A 23008-nucleotide genomic window follows, 5' to 3' on the forward strand; every position below is an offset into this window, starting at 1 on the left:
GATATTAGACCAAAACCTGATCCAAGAAAAGGATGTTCAACTCTGGATTTGGAGAATTATGTTGGGAAGAGCAAACGTGTATGAGGAATGCGTGTTTCTGGAACATTCCCATGGGGTTGCTTTCTCATTCATTGATGTCACAGACCCTTTACCGAGGGTATTTTGAAGTTGAAGAGGAAGTACAGAGGACTTCCTTATTACAAAAACAATGATCTATTCACATAAGGACGTTAAAATTCTGTGAGAAAAAATTTCATTGATTTGGGTTCTAAATGTCCTGTCTTTAAGTGACTACTGATATCAAACAGCTGTTGTCAAATGTGTCAGATTCATGTTTTATTACTCCCAGTTTGGCCCAGAATTGTTGAGACCCACTTACATAACTGTGCACCCCATCTGTGCCCATTTCTTTGTCTGTGAAGACTCATTGAAATACTCAAGTCCTATTATCCTGGATAGAAAAGATACTTCTTCACCAAAAGGCATATTCCATCATGAAATCAGACTCAATATTTTGACAACTTTAAACCTTTGGGCTTCAAAAAGTACAGTTTCCATAGAATAGCGATTTGAGGGGCTGACGAAAGTACACAGTTTCAGAGCAATTCTGTCATCTAAAAAGTATGCTGACCTTCATTCTGACACTCACAAAACCTTGTGTGTGGATTAAGTTTTGTGTTCATTCCAGGTCCATTTACCAGGTTTCCTTTCTGTCTTTCCCTCCTTCTCCTTCTCTCCGTGTGGAAATGGAGAGAGAGAGAGAAAGAGAGAGAGAGAGAAGGAGAGAGAGAGAGGGAGAGAGGGAGGGAGAGAAGGAGGGAGGGAGAGATACAGCAAGGGACAGTGAAAAGGGACAGTCAGAGACAGTCATCAAGCATAGAAGCACTGTAACACAGCAGAGCTTGTGATGAGCACAGTGTGGTTTCTGGCCGTCTGTGCAGGCACACATTTAACCAGTTTTAACTGAAGGTGGCGATGTTTTACAGTGCTGATCTACGCTCAAGGACAAAGAACACTGTGGTACTGCTCCTTGGTAAGAGAGAACAAGAGGCAGACAGTGCAGGCGGGTGGGAGGCTGAAAAATCCCTACCCTCTTCACTCTGTCTCCAACAAATGGCTCCCAAAATGCCTGTTTATTTTACATCTAAATATGGAGTATGTGTCCACATTAGAAAATTAGCTTTAGACAACAAGAAAACAAAGAAAGGGGATATGTCTTTAGGGTCCAAGAGTGTTCCCTACATTTTTTATTTTTTGCTAAAAATTAAATGCATTCTATTTCCCATGAGAAACAAAACAGTGAGTCTGTGAAAATCGGTCTGATTTTGAGAGGAACACACTTTCAGATCTGGAGGGGAGGAGAAGGGGAGTACCTAGCACTGGCCTGCAGTCCACCTGTGCTCTTGGCTGCCCGTGGGCCCGTCCACACAAGCTCCCGTTGCAGGTACAGGACTCAGTTACACGACTGCAGTGAGGGGCGGGGATCAGGCAGGTGCAGCAGCTCAAAGCAAACTGGGAGGAAGAGCAGATGGTGGCTCTTCCCAGGATTCATGGATGGCAGAGCTACTGCACCTCCGTCTTCAGATGCAGATCAGTGTATACTTCACAGGCATTTGCTATGAAGAGTGACAGAAAGACTTAAATGCATTTTAGGAATTCCTAAAATGATATTTCTGAGTTGGAATTTTCCTAAAATGTCTTCCATTTCATACTTTAAAACTGCCCATACCATATATTTGTGTAGGGGCTTTTTATGTTTCTGAATACAAGGCAAATGTATGATTTTATTCGAGATTTCCACAGCTCTGGAGGATGGGTGGGCAGTTCTTATGTGTTCTCATCTGAAAATAAATGAGAACTCAGGAACTTAAGTGTAATGTGGAAAACGGCATAACGTGCTGACTGCTCAACCAGCTTGGAGGGTCCCTGACCAAAACTTTCTTTCCATAACACAGGAGAAACACCTTATCACAATTAAATTCTTCCCTAAAGATGCAATTCACATTTTCTATATTTGGGTCACATGTAGATACAATGGAAACCCAGAAACCATTTGCAAAACCTGGTCATAGTCATTTCAGATTCACTTTAATCTAAATGCAAACTGTGCTCTCTGCCTACATTTTGGTAACCCATTTACTGTGAACCTTCTACGTAGGAACAGTTAGAAAAATCATTTTTGATTAAAAAAAAAAAACTTTCCTTAAAAGAATTGAGCAAAAGGATTTTCCTCCTCTCTTTTTTTTGGTAGCATTAGCCTAAGTTTAGAGTCATGTTATCACTGAGAATCTGCTCTTCCTGCTGCCAATTCTGTCCACTGATTAAAGGTGGCAATCTTTTTTTTTTTTTTTAAAGCGAGCAAGAAATGCAAGAACATAACAAAGTATGGTTAGAGTGTTAAAGTAATTAGTAATTGGCTGAATGCTATATAGTACTTTTATGGGTTAATTCATTTAACAAACATTTGTTGAATGTCTTCTGTGCACATGGCTCTAGGTGTACAGGGTGAATAAAACAGAAACAATCCTGCCCAGACAATATAGTAAGGATAAAAAAACTACAAGAAGCAAAGTGCTTTGAAGGAAACAAGGAGGGTATTAGAATAGACAACAGCTGAGAAACCTCATCAAGGAGGTGACAGTTAAGCTAAGACCTGGAGGATGAGAATAAGCCAATTTTGTGAGAATCTAGGGGATAAAATGAGAGAAAAGGTAAGTTTGTGAAGATCTGGGTGGGAGGAAGCACATTTGCAAATGCCTAAAGAAGAGAATCTGGCAGGTTCCATAGCTCTTCCTGCTAGAGAGGAGTAGTGAGAGTGAAAGGGATCAAAGTTGAATTCAGCTGGGGGAGGTTATCAGGGAAGAACCCCTCCAGAGGTCTTATTGGCCACAACAAATAATTTGTTTTTCATGTTAACTAAAATAGAGTCCCTCTGTGAGGCTACCATCACCTGGAGCGTTAGATTGCAGTATGTGAATTTTGAAGGGACACAAACATTCCGTTTATGTCATGGGGATACACTTTGAGCACAGAAGCCTCAGGACCTGGTGATAGATTGATGTGGAACATGAGAGAGAAATCTGGCTTCAGCAATGGAGTGGATGTTTCAGTAAGCTCTGTTGTTTGTTGAGGGGGAGTCTGAGGAGGAATAGGCTGGGGAGGAGGATTCAAGAATTCCTCCTTAGGATTTCATGAGATAGCTAAATGCAGGTAAGAAGTGGGCCATTAAATAAGAGCCTCAAGTGCAGAGGGGATCAGCAAGCTGCATGTAGATGGGGTCTGAAGGCCTGAGAATGAATGAGACATTCAGTATGACAACGTGGAAGTCATACTGGAGATATTTAAAGTGACTAGCGAGTGAAGGGCTGGGAGGGAGTTTGCTATGACTCTTTAAAGCAGGCTGGCTCTAAATGGGGGGTGGGAGGAGGAGCAGAGAAACAGGATGGGTGCTCCTAGAGGGAACTTGTTTGTTTTCTAAGATGGAGGGAGAGAATGTTTGTATGATGAATGTAATGGCCCCATAAACAGAAAGAGATTAATGGTGCAGATGAAAGAGGAGATAACTGCAAGATCAGGGTGTTAAACCAAACGAAGAGAAGCAAAATACCAGCTGTCTCATACTTCAGTTATGATATAAAACCCAAAGCAGCAGGGATTTCTTTCACCTCTTCACGTGTCCATTTGTCCCTCTATACCTCAATTATGCAGTCAGCAGCAGCATCAAACCATTGGAGATACCATTGTGAACAAAATCATGTGAATGAGTTTTTAATTTGCCAGGGAAAACTGATATTCAACTAGTATCACATTATTAACCATTTTAAAAACATAGATATTTAATGAGCAGGAAAAGTACAGGGAGCTAGGAAATGAGTTGAGGGGGTGCTGATCCAATCTAGGCCAGCAACGTCCAATCTAGGAGCCAGTAGAAACCTGTGGCCATTAACCACTTAAAATGTGTTTGGTGGTGCATGTCAAAATGATAATTGTTTTCACTATTGGGTTAAATGAAATCTATGATAAAATTAACTTGCTTATACCTTGTAATTTAGTTACTAGAAAAATTTTAAGTTACATATATAGCATGTGGCTCACATATTTCTTTTTTGTTTTTTCCTCTAGCTTTTTATTTTACTGTATTATATACCTTGGTAGGGGGGAGTACAAGTGCAGTTTTGTTACAGGGATATATTGCCTAGTGGTGAAGTCTGGGTTTTTAGTGAGAACCCTCACCTGAATAATGTAAATTGTATCTATTAAGTAATTTTTTATCCTTTACTCTCTTCCCACCCTTCCAAATCTCCAGCGTCTATTATTCCATACTCCGTCCATCAAGCAGACAGTGCTGGTCCAAGGAATCAGATAAAGGGGCCCTCAGGAGGTGACCTTGGAGGTGGAAGAAGAGCAGGAAGAACATCCATGCACATTTAAAGAACTGAAGGGGGTTCCCTGATGTGACTGGCAGGCAGAAGGCAGAGGAAGAATGGCATGCAGGGAAGCATGCTGGCCCAGGAGGAGATCACTCAGGCCACCAAGGCCACATGAATGTTTCCCTTTGCGTATCGTGAGAACCATCCTGGGAAACTATTGCTGGTTTCGAGCAGAAAATGACAAATGAGATTTGTGTTTTTTAAAAGATCCCCATGCTTCATCAAGGACAATAGGCTAGCAACTAGGCAGCCTAGGTCAGTGCTTCTCAAGCTTGAACATGTATAAATGAATCGCCGGGGGATTGAGCTTGTTAAAATGCAGGTTCTAATTCAGAAGTCTGAGATGAGGCCTGGAAGTCTGCATTTCTCATGACCTCTCAGGTGATGCTGTTGGTTCCAGTGCTGGGTCATACTGTGAGACGCAAGGGCCATAGTAAGCAAATGCCAAAGATGGGTCGGGACTTTGATAGAGGCCTCTTCACCCCCTCAGACAAGCTTTCAACTCCAAGATTCCAGGATTTTGTTTCTATTACTTGAGTTTACTTAATGACTTTTTTTTTAAAGGGAAGAGTCAGAGTAAAGGAGAATATGTGTAGAAAAAGAGTGGTCATTTGAAATGCGAAGACAGAGCCCATTTACTGTTGGGAGACACAAGAAAAAGGAGATGCTTTCAGCAAGAAGGGGTTGCTATCAGAGATGCCATGATGGAAGCTCTGGAACCAGAAACATCCTCCAACACGCATTCATACTTTTGCCTTGGACTGGGAAGATGGGGCAGGGGAACCCACTTCTCTTAGGACAGGATGGAGACTTCTGAGAAGGAAGTCACTGCGAAGCCACACAAAGTAAAAGGTACTTGGCTCTGTATCTGTTCTTTCTTGTCCCTATGTTTCAGTTTTTCCCTCTCTGCCTAAGTGATGCTTCTCTCTGACTTCCTGTTTCTGATTCTTCCTTACAGTAGATATCCTTGAACTCATTTCTAGGAGGCTTCTCTAATTATCACTTTGGGAGTGGAAGATACATTTCTTAAAGTTCAATAAAAAGAAACCAAAACACAGCAGAGGAGACTAAGTCCTTTCACCTAACTTTTCTTTCCTTCAAATACTGTCTTATTCCTGACTTTTTAGATTTTTACATTTTTGAGACATAGTTTTGTTCTGTTGCCCAAGGTAGAGTGCAGTGACATGATCATGGCTCACTGCAGCCTCAAGCTCTTGGGCTCAAGCGATCCTCCTGCCTCAGCCTCCTGAGTAGCTGGGACTACAGGCATGTGCCACCATTCCCAGTCAATTAAAAAAATTTTTTTTTTTTTTGTGGAGCGGGGTCTCACTATGTTGTCCAGGCTGATTTTGAATCCCTGGTCTCAAGTGACCCTCCTGCCTTGGCCTCCCAAAGCACAAAGATTACAAGCATAAGCCACCAAGCCCAGCTTTATTCCTGACTTTCTGCCTGGGCAACTTGGCGAGATCTCATCTCTACAATAAATCAAAAAATTAGCCAGGCATGGTAGCGCATGCCTGTAGTTCCAGCTACTTGGAAGGCTGAGGTGGAAGGATTGCTGGAGTCCAGCAGGTTGAGGCTGCGGTGGCCGGGAGTGGCCACTGCACTCCAGTCTGGGCAACAGAGTGAGACTCCAACTCAAAAAAAAAAAAAAAAAATCACTGTGCTGTGGTGCTTATATTTATGGTGAAACAAAGAGAAGTACTCAAGTTAAAAAAATGTATTTAAGTTGTGCTACTTTCAGTCCCTTTTATTATTTTCAGTACCACCAGAGTTTTATTGCAACTTTCCTATAATCCTATGCCCCTATCTATATCTAGATTGTCTTACATCCTTCCTCTTAGAAACACAAACCAAGTGTTCATGAATTAAAGGTAGAGATGGTTTCTCCCTTGGGGCAGAGGGGGTGGCTCTACTTTCATGGGTAAGTCCTATGGTCCAATCTCAACAATGGCTGTGCACACTCTGTGGCAACAGACAAAGCCGCAGGCAAGACTATCCTCACATTGTGATTACAACTATACCAAAAAAAAAGTTTCAGGAAAAATATTATTAGAAAGAAATGCAGTAATATGTTTTTTGTGGCAAGGTTAACTGCAGTTTTAAAATAATAGATTGTATCATCTTTATAACTATAATTTTGTTAAAGAAAAATAAAAATATTCATTTTACTTGATAAGTACTCTCATCTAGAGGCTTTACTATTTGTAAATATTTACTCTAGTTCAGTAAACTGAGATTTATTTGTCATAAATGTTAGATTCTTTGCTGCATCAGGTTGAAGTGTCCATTTTCTTTATTGAGATCTTAGAAAACGTGTTTCCTTACTCTTTGGAGTCCAGTTTATATTACATTGCATGAAATGGATTAATCAGCAAGCTTTACAATTTAAACTGCCATCCCAATCTTCACTCTCGTGCTTTTAGCATTAGACTTTAATGCAAATTGGAAACAGGAGGTTTATATATTTAACATCACCAACCATGTCACACCACTGTCTACAGGATAAATTTCATGTCAACTTATTCTGGGTGCTGGCTGAAGTCTTTTAAATCTTAGAACACCATATATTTTATTTTCATAAATTCTGGATTTGTCACAAAACTTGCATGCAAGGGTCTAAAAATATAGCAAACTTGCAATGCTTCTAAATATACATCCAAAATATCTTCCATCCGCTAAGTTTAAAAAGTATATTTTCCTTTACTCATTACCTTATAAATAACATCTAATATTATTTCACGGTTTTATATTTTTAAAAATCTATTCTCAAATACATCACAGGGTCATTTTTATCATTATGTAACAGAATTTTCTAATCTCAGTGCAACTAAGTTTTCAGAGGCAAAGCTGCATTAATATTTATCTGCCTTCTTTCATAAGAAAATTATACAATGAGCTTAGCAGATACATATTTTGAAAGAATCACAAGACATTTAATGTACCATGAATTCAAACAAATGTGTATTTGAATGTCCAATTAATTTTACAAAACTCTAAGTCAATGAAATTGAATATGTTTTTATTTGAATACCATATGTCACCATCATGCATGTTTAGTCCTCATTTGGAGAAAGTCACAGAGCAGAGTTAATATTCACTGCCTTGTGCTGCCTTATCTTCCCACACAAGTAGCAGACATTAAGAAGAGGATGTGTGCAAAAGTTTCACAAATCATGTCCTTTTTTAAGTGCAGTTTTTCACACATAACTTCCTTTGCTGCTAATCCTTGCCCCAAACCGGTTACTACATGTGGTTCCCTGCACTATATTACTCCTCAGTTGACTCAACGTAGTCACAGGGGCTCTGGACATAGCAGAGCTGATTTCAAATTACTTGCTAGCTTTAGAACTTTTGGTAAATTATTTACCCTCTGGGAGCCAGTTTCCTCATCAATAAAATGGGCACAATCATGGTCCTCCCTCAGAGAATTACAGAGGATAAGTAAACTACTTACAGAGGACACAATGCCTGGTACACTGATCACCTAGGAAATAACCCAGAAACCTCCATGACACCTGAGCAGCTGCTCCAAGTACAGGCAGTTTGTTCTCAGGCCTCTCACTCCTAGTTCCTGGCCTCCCTGCCACCTTCTTGTGGGTATCTCCAATTCTGTCATACATCCTTTCTTTCAAAACCACTTTTCTCGCAAAAAATTGAAACCCAGTCCTAGTGTAGTGTAATTAGTGGAGAACAGTTTAAAATACTATTCCTGTTAGGGAAAATATAGACTTCAGTATGAATCAAAGCCTTTGCCTAAAGAAAGGGCACTCTGAGGTGGATTTGTGGGTATTGGTGAGCTAGTGGAAGGGACAGGGAGATGGCTCCCAGGCCTCTGATACCTGCCATTTGCTGTTCTTGGAACCCACCACCGGAGCTGGCTAGGGTGCAGGGATGAAGTGAGGTGAGCCCTGGGGTGTATGTCTCACAGAGGGGCTTCCAAAGGCCACAGAGAGGGTGCATTTCTCCTGCTCCTCTCAGGTCACTTAGAAAGTGGGCAGAAGGAACAGGCTCACTTGGAAAAGCAGGAAAAGTGTGTGGTAAACCCAGGGGCTAACTGGTTTCCACCAGAGCATACGACTAGCAACCTCAGGTTGGGTTCTGAATGCTCCACTTTAAAAGGGATGCCGGTAAACTGCAATGCATCCATGAGAGCAAAAGAATGAGCAGGACGCACTTAAAACTGTGGAGAAAATGTGAACCTGGAGAAGACAAGACCAAAAGTGGCTGCTATCTCCACACACTTAGTAGTACTCTTGTCTGGGAGGCACTGTTCTTCTCAGTGGCTCCAAAGGAAGAATAGGATCAGTGAGTGGATACTCAAGGGACACTGATTTTGGCTGAAAAACAACAAAAAGCTCTGTGGATGGGCCACCTCATGAGACTGTGTGCTCCTGTCACAAAAGCGATGACCCCACCAGCCTGTCATAAGATCCTAAGAATCACCTTCAAAGGTATGACAGGATGTGGACTACATGAATTTTTATTTTTTTGCCTTTTAAAAAACTTTGTATTATAAATAAATTTCTACAACAGTTGCAAGAACGAAAACAGTTCAAAGAATAACTGTAGGCCCTTTATCCACATTCCTCAGTTGTCAACATTTTACCCATCTGCTCTATTATCCGTACTCTCACGCTTGCTTTTTGTCTCAGAGTAGATGATTTATCAGGTCCCTTCTCCTACTGAGAATTATGATTTCTACACGCTGAGGCCTCTTCCCAGGTCACAGGATCTTAGAAAAATTGGAGTCCTGCTGGCTGTGCTCTTTGCTGTACTTCGCGTAAAATCTGAACTCCCTGAGGAGTCTGACCCCATCATCTATCTGCCCTGCTCCCCTGCTGCTCCCCATTTTGATCTCCAGGCTGCAGCCACACTGCTTTTCTTTTTCTTCCTCAAGCTCTTTCCTGGCTCAGGGACTTTGCATTTGCTAGTTCCTCTACTTTCAACACTCTTCTCTGGGTTTCCCATGGCTGGGGCCTTCTAACATTCCTTGACCCCCTAAGTTCTCCCTTCCTCCCCAGCTCTCACAAGTTACCCTACCACATTCCCTCATGCCACCTCTTCTCACTATCTGTCATGATCCTGTTTATTTATTTGTTTGCTTGCCTTTTGGCGGTCACCCCTACAAGAATGTAAGCTCTGTGAGCAGAGAGGCCTTGTCTGTCTTGTTCTTTACCATGTCCTCCGTGCCTGGGTCAGAAGAGGCACAACAAATATTTGTTGAATAAATACATAAGAGAACAAATGAGAACAGCTGGTCAAAAACTTGTTAATACATACAGGGATGGATGTTAACTTTCAACAATCGATCTAAAATAGAAAGTGCTCAACATAATCTAGAAAGGTAAAGAGAAATGTCTTTATCTGGTGGGGTATATTCTAGGTGACATAAGGTTTGAGCAAAAGTTTCCCTGGAGGATGCCTTATTCCAAAGAAGGTGTAGACTTTTCTTGTTAGCCAAAGTGCATTCTGCTGCCAGCAGTTTGCTAAAAGATTGACATCTGCTAGCATTCCTGCCACGAACTCCTCCTAGGTGGTTGATACAAGAAAGACAGAGCAAGAGGGTTATTTCTACATCTAGGTGCCCACGGAACTGATTGAAAATGCCTCATTTCTCGCAGAAACTTGATCATGTTGACATTTTTTTCAAAGGCGCCCACAGATAATTCTACCGTGATGCTGTGAACAGATTAATTTTTCCACACATTTCTTTTTTTCTAGTCTCACTATCCATCTATCAGAATATAGCTTCCGAGAATGGAGTTTTTCAAATGATACCAACTTGGAAATGTACACGCAATTCCATTAAGAGGCCTGTCTTTCCCTCATAATCCATTTCCTGTCAGGTCTGATTATTGTTGATTATCTTCAGCATTGGGTCTCTACTCTGGATAAAGCTCAAAAGCTTCCGAACTTGAAACTGAACTCCTCAACCACAGAAGAAAAGTGCAACATCACTAATTGTGGAAGTGGCTAGAAGTTACAAGACCTGGAGAAAATGGAATGAACTGGCCTCAGGAACAATGATTGTTAAATGTTTCTGTTTATTCACTTAACTTGGTAAGAGTAGCCATTTACCAGAGAAAAAAATTCACCATTCAATCAGGGAAAATGCTGTTTTCAAAAGGTTTAAAAGGATGCTATCTTAAAATTAAATTATTGCCACTAAGTTCAACTCTCTGAGAGGTAGGACAAGTAATGGATAAAGTAACAGACTCTAGAGGTAGACTTCCTGGCGTTTGAATCCCAGATCTGTAACTTAATTGCGGTATAACTCTAGGCAAGACATTTAACTGCTCATCTCTATTCCTCAGTTGGCCCATCTTAATATAAACATTCTAATAGTACTTAGGTCACCAGGATTTTAAAATTAATTGGGTTCGTGAAAGTAGAGTGCTTACAGAGTACCCAGCATATTACACGCAAATTAAGTGTTTTGCTATTATTTCTTCTCTCTTATTCTTTATCTCCAATTAATGAAAAAATAAAATCTTGTATCTGCAAATTACCTCCAGATCCCTCACCTAATTTTTTTTTTTATGACAGAGTGAGTGAGAGCCCCCTTCCACATACACACACCACACAATGGAGATAAACAAACCTGGAAAGACTAATTATTTTCCCTGTGTCTTCTCAGCAAAATGTCAAAAGAAAACAAACAGTCCAGGGAAAAATTAAATTTTCTTCGAATTAAATTCAGTTAGAAAGGCCTAGAATTCTAGTAGCTGCACAGGTAAGGCACATCTATGTATTTTTAAACATGATACACATAATTTGAAGATTACCTTAAGCCTCCCATCACCCAGAGTTCTCAGAATTCTAGTTGCTATCAGCAGAGGTCCAGTTTGGGTAAGGTTAAAGGTGATGCCATAGAGTAATTACTTGAAAAAAATAGTAAGCATCATTTCATACTATGGTATCATTCTCATCAATATCCTTTTTTAATTTTCATTTTTACCCATCATAGAAAAACAGAGAGGCTTAATTTGATTTACAGAGGGAAAAACAACGCTGAATGTACTTTTTTTTTGTCGGGGTTGGGGTGTGGGGTAGGGAGAAAAGGTCAAGCAGCTGGTTTTCATCTATATGCCATAATTCTCTGTTTAGTTTACACTATTAACTCCAAAGCTTTGCTTTAATCTTAACTGTTACAGTATGCCTTATTGCAGATTCTATCATGTCGCATCTCTGATAGGGTTTCCGACTTTGGCAAAGCACCATCCCCCAAGCTGGTCCTTGCCATATGGGTAGTAAATGCATCCCACATTTCTTCATTGGCGCCGGCATCATTATGTTTTGTCACCAATGGTTTCTCAGGTTTTCAGTAAATTGCTGCATATGCTGTGGTTTGGAGATGCTGAATGATCTCCTACATTTATTTGTAGACAGCTGAGTCCTCATCGGAGCCTCCCTGTCCTATGATCCTTTTCGAATGACCTAACATCTGTTTGTTAAAGGAGGGTGCAGGGTGGGGAGTAGTGGTGTGAGTGGAGAAATCATAAAGTGAAAGGAAAACAGAAAGCAGGAGTGACTTATGTGAGGGAAAACAGCTTTCCAGGAGCCCTTAACATTGTTGGGATACGGAGGAGAGGTGAGAGGCAAATCCTACCTGGTCTGTCTTCATTCTGTGAATCACATCTTCGGCACAGTTCTGGGATGGTCTTGAGTGATGTGACTGAATACTGAATGGGAAACCAGAGGAGAAAGTACATAAAAGAACAATGTAAAATGAGAGAATTTATTCAAATTGGCTAGAAAAATAAAACACAAGTATCTAAGCATATGCAGATTTTAAAAAGGGCTGGGTAGTCCTTTTACAAAAAAAGATGGGGTGGGGTGTAGCCAGCAGATATTGTCTCCCTTACTTCTGCTACTTGTGGAAGAGGGAAGAATTGTCTGACTGTGAGAGTGACCAGAAGATAACCTTAATATTTGCATTCTGGATCCCAAGAGTCAGCTTATGTGTGAAAAGTCAAGCAGAAAACCACCCAGCTTCCCGCAACATCCAGGACAGTCAGGAGACACACCTGTACTGATACTGACTGGACTATGCAAAAGCCCTTAATGTTGCCACTTGCCACAGATTTTACTGTGTAGCATCTGTAATTTCCATGGGAAATACCGGAGTAAGGTCATAAAAAGAGAGAGGAGTGTAGTTCTGTGTTTAGAAGCTCGTCTGTTTCATGTATAGATTAGTTTGAATTGAAAGAAACCACCTCCCAGCTTGGTCCCAGCACCCCACCCAGGGACCGGCTATCAGGAAAACAAATGATGACACAAGGGGGCATAAAATTGGAAGAGCTAAAACAAATGCAAAATCAATAGGTATGATTTATGGGGACTATATCTGATGCCAATCAATCTTTCTTTAGAGAGGGGTGTTTTAAAACAAAATAAATAGGATCAACTCTTTCTTTAATCAAAGGCTGAGTCAGGAACTATCTTCAATCATGCTCATACTTTAATTCATAAAATACAGCTACCTAAAAATATTTTACTCTTTACCTCTAAGAACAATGTCGTTATGTAAATGAGCATGTATCATAAGTTACTTCACCATTGTAAAATTTTGATGAATTGAGAAAAAAACATTTAATCTAAAAGAAAAATGATCACAGGAAACTCATTAGGAATACTCTAGCTTTACAAGTGAAAAATGTGTAGTTAGGACACATTTATCAATAAGAAGACACTTTAGTTAGCTTGATGTGGATAGATGAATAAAGTGTCTACACAGAGACTCCCTCGTGCTTTCCACAGGATATCAGGACAGCAAGACAGACAGAGAGACAGTTGTAAATACCGTCAGTGTACTGACTGCATGTCACAAATTAAATTTCCAGTATTCCCAAGTGAAAAAGGAAATCTCAAAGAATTAATTAGAAAAATTACTCTTACCTGTCTGATGCAATAACCTCCTGTTTACATTAGCCATTCCTCAGAGACTTTAGCAAATCCACTCACATACACAGAGAGAGGGGTGACTGACTCTTAAACCAAAAATGAACCTCAAAGCATTTTTTTCCTTTTATATTATGTTCTTTAGGGATCAGGGGTAACACAGGTACAAAAGGCATTTGTCTTGGAACTAATAAGGTACCTTATGTTTCTGGCCAAGTACAAGCTCTCTAAGGAATCTGGTAGCTTCTTGAGATCAGCTGGTACAAGTTAAATAATTACACAGCCTATAATTGAATTAAAACTGGGCCTTTTGTTTGGTTGCCTTCTGCCCCATAAAACACCCCTTGACAACCTCTCACTCTCTTTTTTTCCCCTCCACTTTTCTTACAAGGCAAAATTTCAGAAAAAAAGGAAATTTAAAGTTGATTATGTTTAAATATAATTAATGAAAAATTCAATAAGGTTTGCTTACAGGGCTTAATGATATACGTCAGATTAAAACGAGTGACCTGACTGGCAGTGGTGGCTCATGCCTGTAATCCTAGCACTTCGGAAGGCCAAGGTGAGAGAATTGCTTGAGCCCAGGAGTTCGAGACCAGCCGGGGCAACATAGTGAGACCTCCTCTCTACAAAAATTCAAAAAATTGCCCGGCATGGTGGCACCTGCCAGTAGTCTCAGCCACTCAAGAAGCTGAGCCAGGAGGATCCCCTGAAAATAGGAGGTCGAGGCTGCAGTGAGCCCTGATAGTGCCACTGCACTCCAACCTGGGCAATAGAGTGAGACCCCAACTCAAATAAGTAAATAAATAAATAAATGAATGAATAAATAAATAAATAGGTGACCTGCTGTCTGTATTTTCAGGCACATGCTTCCTAGATACTGCCTCCCACCCCAAAGTCAGACACAATCAGAATCTCTGATTTGTTCGAGCTTCAATTCTTCCTCTTGGGCCTCAAAGGCCCAGTGTGTGCAGTGTTTTAATTTGATAAGGTTTCAATTTAAATGGCACCTTCACAAGCTGCCTGACTGGTATAGGAACTAAGTCACAGGCAGAGTGACTAGCCTAGCGGAGCCATGTCTACTGCTTCAACCTACATCGTGTGTGGTTTGCCTCTCCACCACAGTCATATAGGAAGTCACTTTTGTGAAGGCATACATTTTAATTCTTTGGGAATAATGACTTGGAAGAAAAAGCCATGTGCTGCTCCTTGAACTAGGAATAAAAAGTACAGCAATCTAAAAAAGGACAATGTGTTAGCCAGAAAAAATAAAGTTCGGATACTTTTAAGGGTGCATGGAATGTCAAATTCAGCAGTGACTCCAATCTGCACAGTGAACAAATCCATCATTCTTTATAAAGACATAAGACAAAATCAATGTGTGAGTTTGTTTCAGTAAGTACAGACGCTGCCAAAGGGATGGACGAGAATGCTTCAGGGAATGCTGTAAGATAGTTGAGTTGTGATGGGAAGAAATACATAGGAAACACATAACTTGCAAAATAAACGTGCAAAAATGTTTTCAGATTTGCAAATTTGGGAATGAGCAAATGATCTGGGAAGTCTCCCTTGCAAGTCTGCATTGTGATACCATCTGGGAGCTGGAATGGGAGGCTTCTCAGGCCTTCCACAGGACAGATGGCCTTTTATAAGGAGCTGTCAGATCGCCAACGCACCTCATTCTCAGGACAATGGCCAGCTCCCAGGGTAGCAACTACTGTCACTTTCACCAAATCAGAACCAAAGTCCAAGGCATCTTCCCTGCCTCATGCCCTCCAACCCAAGCTTTTGGAACCTGTTTCCTTGATTTCTATGTTCTCTTGGATGACTGGAGAGGAGACAGGGCTTGCAAATTAGCTGAGAGACATCATATTCCCTACTGCTGTTTTGCCTAATTTATTCCTTTTCTAAAATTCTCCCAGAGATTATTCCCGGTTAGACTTTTCGATCCAAATTTCTTTTCCAGGCTTCTTTTCCATTTCATGTCTCAAGATGAGATCCTGCCAAAGGTTGACCAGCTACCTCAGCTTCTTCAATGTCCCTGTGCAAACAAAGTTCAGTTTGCCTTTTGTTCCTTTATTATGGGAATTCCCTTGTCTGTAATATTCTCCTCTAGTCACGCAAATGCCACCATCCCACAAGGCAAGGCCAGTTGTGTTCTGTCTTCTCCCTGAGGCCCTAGCTCATTTATCTTTTCTTCCCTTGGAAAGTTTTGCCTTGTCTTGTGCTCTGTTGTTGCCTATGTGTGAGTGTTGGCTCCCGTAAGCACTTGAGGGAAAGAATGATGTCTGATGTCTTGTATATGTATATGGCCCACAGAGGCTGATAAACTGTTTGATGGGTGAACCAAGATGTACACATATCTGACTAATCCCTGGACATAATATTATAGACATTCAAAGGAGCTCTTTCATATTTAGGTAGTATGTGGGACTTTTCTCCAAGAGTTCACACTGGCACTAGAATTCACTAGCTTTCTGAAATGTAAATTTGACTATCTGAGTCTCTGTTTCAAATCCTTCAGTCACTCTGCACAACCTGTAGGGCAAAATCATGTGCCCTAGCACAGCACATGAAGCCTCTCATGAGCTCAGCTTTAACTCTCACCACTGTCTACTTCTTTTTTGATTGTGGTAATAATAAATGCCTTGTGGTTCCCCTACCTGCTGTTTTACCTGTCTATACCTCTACATATGCTATTCTATCTAGCTGAAATGCCATTCTATTAATACTCTGTTCACGAGGCAAACTCCTTTTAATTCTTCAAGCTTTGTCTGGGTATCATTTCTTTTTCTTCTCTTCTTTCTTTTTTTTTTTTTTTGATTCAGGGTCTTACTCTGTTACTCTAGCTGGAGTGCAATGGCACAATCACAGCTCACTACAGGTTTGACCTCCTGGGCTCAGGTGATCCTTCTGCCTCAGTCTCCTGAGTAGCAGGTACTACAGGAGCGTGCCACCTCACCTGTCTTATTTTTTTTATTTTTGTAGAGACGAGGTCTTGCTATGTTGCCCAGGCTGGTCATAAACTCCTGGGTTTAAGTAATCCTCCTGCCTTGGCCTCTCAAAGTATTGGAATTACAGGCATGAGCCAGGAATATCCTGTCTACAATATTTTCTCTGATCCTCCCAGAAGAAACACTGGTTTCCAAAGTGTGGTCTCTGGAACAGCAGCATCAGCACCATCTAGGCACTTGTCCTAATTCTTGGGTCCCATCCCAGACTGACTGAAGCAGGCAGGAACTCTGAGCATGGGGTCAGAGTTAAAAACAGTCTGGTTTTTTTTATAAGCCATATGGGTGACTCTGATGCTCAGTGAAACTGGAAAACCGCTCTATGTTATTTCTTGATCTTAGGCACACATCCATTATAGAGCCCAGCACATGATGTTTCATCTATATGTTTACATAACTGCTTCCTCTGCTTCTAGAGGGTGTGAAAAATATTTTATTTACCTAAGACACTAGGCACTTATTGAACTGAATTCAATGAATTCCTCTAGGAGGTAGTCCATGATTTTGGTGACAATAATAATAATAACAGTTAATATTTATATAGCATGAATCTTTTTAGGAAAACTCATAATTATAAGTCTAGCAATGCAATCATGGTATATTAAAAAAATTCTTAACATATTAATAGTATGAGCACTGGCTGATCCTTTGCCTTTTGTATAAAGGACAATGGATTTGGAGCCAGAAGATCTGAAGTCCCAGCTCTGACATTTATTAACTCTGTGGTTCTAAACAGATAATTCATTTCATGTCTCTGAGGGCTCAGATTCCTTATGTGTAAAACACAGATAATTATATGAGAGATAACATAGGTGAAGTAATTCTGTGAACTGTAAAGTGCTAGTCAATGTTTTTGTCTCCTCTCTTGAAACTGTTTTCTATGTATGTCCCATAGCCCTTCCCTTTTCATCTTCATTCCTGCCATGACTGTAAGCTAAGTAGACGAAGATAAAAGATATAAGGTATAAGAATGCATGAGGTGGGAAGAGAGGAGTGGAACTGGGACTAGAAAGGAAAATAGCTCAGCTTATCCCAGCATATTATTTGGCTTCTCTTTGTTCTTTCCTCCCCCAGGAGAGTCCGAGGCCAAGGGCTGACACTGAACACTTAGCTTCGCCTTACTACACAGATATGGTGCAAGACCATCCTACACATCTCAACTTATGCCAGCCAGTTTTGTTACCCTGCCAAGGAAACACAGCTGGAACATGCATGGGATTCATACTGACAGTACATGATTTCTACACTGGGCTGTGGGGATCTCTGACCGCCCTAGATATCGTTCAGGTCTGAACAGCTTTGGCCCTTATTCCTGAAAACTGAAGCCAATCAGATGAACATGCAAACATGACTCAAATGGTAATGAGCCACAGAAAATGAAAGAACTATCACCCTAGCATCTTTTCAAGTCAGACACTTGTACACAACTAAGGTTTCAATAAGTTTCCAACAGTAACAATTAAAACAGCAACTATCATGAAATTCACAATTTCTCACATACGTTTCCTAATTTTAGGCAGGTATCTCAACAGGCACACAATAAAAATGATGACAAGGATGTGTACAAGCAAAAGCAGAAGTTAAAACACACAACTGAAGGGATTTTCAGGATATATATTTTTCAAGTTTTAACTCCTGTCCCAAGGCCTACACTTCCAATTCAGGAAGGGATGTCCTAACTTCACGCCCTCCATAACAAATCATGTTCCACTGGCCCTTCTTTGAGGATGTGGCAACACCCCTGTGGTGCTAGCCCTTTCCTTGTGCTCAGGTTTCCTCCCTTCCCTTCTCCTCAGGACTCCTGCCCTGCCATCACTCTTTACTCCCTCCTCCTCCTCATCCATCCTCTCGATATCGCCTTTCTCCTCTGATCCTACACAAACAAACAAGCACCCCCACCACCTCAAGACCCTCTCCCTCCCTCACTGAGCGTGAGCTTTCCTGCTCTTGGGTTCACCAGTCATCTTTTCGGAAAGAATTGTCTCTGTTGTTGGGTCCATTCCCTCATCTCTGTATTCGCTCCTCCAGCCTCCCGATGTGGGTCTGCCCACCACCCCACAGGCAGTATGTTTATCACGGCACCAATGGGTCTTTACCAGAAAATCCAGTGGGCACTTTTCTTACTTATTTATTTATTTATTTATTTATTTTAAAGATGTGGGGTACAATTCAGGATTAGGTACCACAGTGGTCATCGTACAGGTCAAGTTTGGGCCTCCCTCTGGTCTCTGCTTTGCTTAGTTTGATATCAGGTACTCTTACTGATGTTCTGTGTCCTCCCCCTTCCCAGGCAGTGTCCCCCTTATGCCAGCCCCTTTCATGTAGTATTATGATAAATGTTCAGTGTCTGCTTATGAGTGAGAACATGTGGTACTCAGTTCTTTGTTTCTGTGATAGCTCACTAAGTATGGTAGACTCTAAATCCATTCAAGTTGCTGCAAAGTCCATAATTTTGTCCCTTTTTATGGCTGCATAATATTCCATCATGTATATGTACCATATCTTGATGGGCAGCATGGTTGGTTCCATGTTTTTTGCTATTGTGAATAGTGCTGCAGAAAACATGTGTGTGCAGGTATCTTTTTTATAGACTGATTTGAGTTCCTCCAGGTGTATTTCCAGAAGGGGCATTGCTGGGTCGTGTGGAAGGTTGATTTTTAGATTTTTTAGGAATCGCCACACTGTTTTCCACAGAGGTTGTACTAGTTTACACTCCCACCAGTGTGGAAGCGTTCTCTTTTCTCCACATCCTCTCCAGCATCTGTGTTTTTTGAGTTATTGATGATGGCCATTCTGACTGGAGTTAGGTGGTATCTCAGTGTGGTTTTAATTTGCATTTCTTTGATGACTAGTGAGGCTGAGCATTTTTTCATGTATCTGTTGGTTGCTCGTATGTCTTCTTTTCAGAAGTATCTAATTATATTTTTTGCCCGCTTTTAATGGGGCTGCTTGTTTTTTTCCTTTCGGCATGTTTGAGTTTCTTGTAGATCCTGGATATTAGGCCCTTGTCAGATATACAGTTGGCAAATATTTTTCCCATTCTGTGCGCTGTCTCCTTGCTCTCTTGATGGTTTCTTTGACTTTGCAAAAGCTTTGATGAGTGGGTACTTTTTTCAACCTTTATCTTTATAATGACCTATATGGCACAATTAATTATTCTCTTCTTCCATTTCCTTAAACTCCCCTCACTGCCTTTTAGCTCCCTCTGTTTTCTTCCTATATGTCTGAAAACTTTCCAGTCTCTGTGGTAGGATTCTTTTCCCTCCCCTATCCCCATCCACATGGGTTATACTTCTGCATATTCCTTCTTTGAAACGTTCTTCTCTTTCTACATTGCATGCGTTCACAGGTGACCTTAACTACCCCCACAGTTTCAACCACCATCTCTACATAGCACAGATACCGAAGAGCCCCACTTTCCTGTGTCTAGCTTACTCTGCTTTGTATACATTTCCTTCCAACATTTAGGTTCCACTGATGAAAATTATTATAGCTAGTCCTATTTTCAAATGCATTTGAATTTTGTCCTGGTTCACTGTTTTTAAATCATATGTTCCAATAGATTTTTAAACATTAATCATAAAATTATTCTTGCTCAGACATTGTTTGTGATTGGTATTTGGGAAAACTCAGTAGCTCTTTTTAATCATTTTAACAGTGCAATAGGAACTACTCTATCACAATGCTAATGTAATCAATGCAATGTGAAGTCAGGCAAAAGATGAGGGTCTGTGTTGTAAAGGTAGTGAGATTACAGTACTGAATGACCTCCTTCTACTGTGAGAAGTGGAAAGGGGTGGGGAAGAGACCGAGGTGAAATGGGAAGGCCAGAGGCGACTGTGGAGCCCAGCATATATCATTTTCAATGCAGTGATTACAAATGTGGATTCTACAGCCAGACTGCCTGCATTGTATGCTACCTTCACACTTGATAGCTAATTCATCTTACTTACTTAACCTTTGTACATCAGTTTCTTCATTGGCAAAGTAGAGTTATGACTATACCTACCTCAGAGCGGGGCCGTGATGATTATGAGCTAGTAATATAAAACACAGGGAATAGTACCTGAGGCACAGTAAGTGTTCAATAAATGTTAAACATTATTATTTACATTTAAAAATACCAAATGAACACTGAAAAATGAAACCAAAGTAATAATAACTATTGAAACAAGAATTACAAATTACAAAAGAATTACAAGACAGTTGGCCAGTCATAAAACTTGCTCAACCTCAATCATGGTTTATTTATTTTTTATTTGTAGGGATAGGGTCTCACTATGTTGCCCAAACCAGAGTACAGTGGCATGATTATAGCTTACTGCAGACTTGGACTCTTGGGCTCAAACCATCCCTAGTTAAGACTACAGATGTGCACCACTATGCCTGGCTAATATTTTTTGGTAGAGATGGGGTCTTGCTATGTTGCCCAGGCTGGTTTCAAACTCCTGGGTTCAAGAGATCCTTCTGCCTTGGCCTCCCAAAGTGCTGGAATTATAGATGTGAGCCACTGCACCCAGCCAAATTTTAATTATAAGCCAATAATCAATCACCATCAAAATATGGGTACTGACTGTGAAGAATGGACTTTGATATTGTAAATGTGACCTAACATGCTGACCTGACATTTCATAATGTGTTTAATTGTTAATACAGCATACTATAAACTCTATGAGAGCACAGATCAAGCCTGTGTTATTCACTCCAAGCCTGGAACCTTGCCTGGTGCTCTGCTAATGTTTAATAAGTGCTTCTTCTTTTTTTTTTTTTGACTTGGAGTCTCACTCTGTCGCCCAGACTGGAGTGCAGTGGTCACTCCCGGCCACCGAAGCCTCGACCTGCTGGGCTCTGGCGATCCTTCCACCTCGGTTTTCCAAGTAGCTGGAACTACAGGCACGCACTACCACACCCGGCTAGTTTTTTTATTTATTGTGGAGATGAGGTCTCACCAAGTTGCCCAGGCGGGTCTCAAACCCACAGGCTCAGGTAATTCACTCACCTCAGCCTCCCAAGGCGCGGGATTACAGGCTGAGCCACCGAGCCCGGCTAATAAGTGCTTCTTGAGTAAACTGGCGCAAGAAATAATTGTGATGAAAAGGTAAACAGTTTGTGTAAATAACGTGCAAAGTCAGACTGATAAATCCTATTTATTATCAGGCAAGATAAGAACTTCATAGGGCTATCTGAAGAGTAAGAGAAGAGTAAATTAAAAAAAAAAATCTGGCAGTTGCTTATTCTTCTTGGAAACTCCTCTATGTACAAGACTGCTCTCTACTTTTTCTGGCAGAGAAATTTTGAGTCTGGGAACCTGGGTTCTAGTCCTGAGGTCTAACACTAGCTATGGGACATCAACACATAATTCATCTTTTCTGGATTAGATGATTCTTAATTTGTTACTTGGCAGATGTTAAGAAAACAAGATAACATATATAGCATATGATGTTAGAACAAGGTATGAGGATTCTGAGATTGCAGAGTTGGAAAAAGGAAGAATAAGAGGCCATTTAGACTCAAATGCAGGATATTAAAAACAGAACACTGCAAAAAAGGTAGGGCATTATGAACAGTTGCTGAAACTAGATCATATCGAGAAGTACTGAATAAAAGTTTTAATATAGATAAGCATAGGGCAACTGCTAGTAAGGGCAGGGTTGATAGGGACAATGAAGAAGCGATTGACAGGTACCCAGAAGCCACGCAAACATCTTGGTCACCTTCTAAGAGGAGCAGAAGAAAGTGTAATAAGGTCCATCTTACTCTGGTGGATTCCTTGCTAGGGAGGAAGGCCAAGCCAGAATCTTTGTGCCCTGAATATCTTTATAGCCTTTTTCTCACCTAAAGTCAGAGCAAAGCTGTATTCTTTACCCACCTCTCGACTCATTGCCTAAGTCTACCTGATAAGCTCAACATTCCCTTCTCAAGGTATCCTACTACCTGAAATGGGTCTTTGTCAAAATGTAACAAAATCTTGGGGAGCATCAGTGGACTGAATTGAGTAAAAGGTGGTGCACACAAAACAGAAGAGGGGCAGGTATTTTAGTGAAAGCATAGTCTATGGGATGGAAAAATGGAAACATTCACTGAAAATGTGATTAGTTTGCCATAAGAATTAATTTGTTCTACCAGACAGTAGTTTAAGAACTTAGGAAAATTACTATGCTATTACTATGGGTTGCAAGGGTTTGGATCAAAGGGGATAGTAACATGGAGGGACACTTATTTATCTCATCTGACATGGATAAAATATAGGTTATGCAATTGCCAGAAAAGGTCAACTTTCATCAAAGTTGCAATCAGAGTGATACAGAAAGGCAAGAAAAATTCCTCTGCAGAGGGATAGAATATTTCACTTATACTTATGTGTGTGTGCACATGTGTGTATACATATATATATATTTACATGTATATGTATAAATGTATATACGTAGCCATGTGTAAATGTGAATGTGTATTGTATGTAAGTAGACATATGTGTTTATGTATATATGTGTTTATGCAATACATGTATAAATTTTCATGCTTTCTCCATAAAATCCATGGTAATAAGTAGAGATAATTATCATTTTACAGATGGGAAAGTTGAGGTAAAGTAAAATTAAGAGATTTTCTTAAATTTTCATTTGCTGGTCTTATCCTATAATGTATACCAACTTCCTTTTTTTT

General features: G+C 40.5%; 1 protein-coding gene across 8 annotated transcripts in view; it reads right to left on the reverse strand.

Moving 5' to 3' along the window:
- SNCAIP (synuclein alpha interacting protein) overlaps positions 1-23008 on the reverse strand; it is an 81633-nt gene that overhangs the window by 53901 nt on the left and 4724 nt on the right. For 7 of the 8 annotated variants that reach the window (XM_021706526.1, XM_008073179.2, XM_008073178.2 and 4 more), the window contains exon 2: positions 12043-12115. In XM_021706526.1, the coding sequence (XP_021562201.1) occupies positions 12043-12115 (73 nt within the window). Of the gene's footprint in view, positions 1-12042; positions 12116-15010; positions 15152-23008 lie in introns of all 8 variants that reach the window. The other variant, XM_021706529.1, reaches the window with a different exon arrangement.

Source organism: Carlito syrichta, unplaced genomic scaffold (assembly GCF_000164805.1).
Source record: "Carlito syrichta isolate Samal-C Ts95f unplaced genomic scaffold, Tarsius_syrichta-2.0.1 Scaffold315711, whole genome shotgun sequence".
Classification (NCBI taxonomy): domain Eukaryota; kingdom Metazoa; phylum Chordata; class Mammalia; order Primates; family Tarsiidae; genus Carlito; species Carlito syrichta.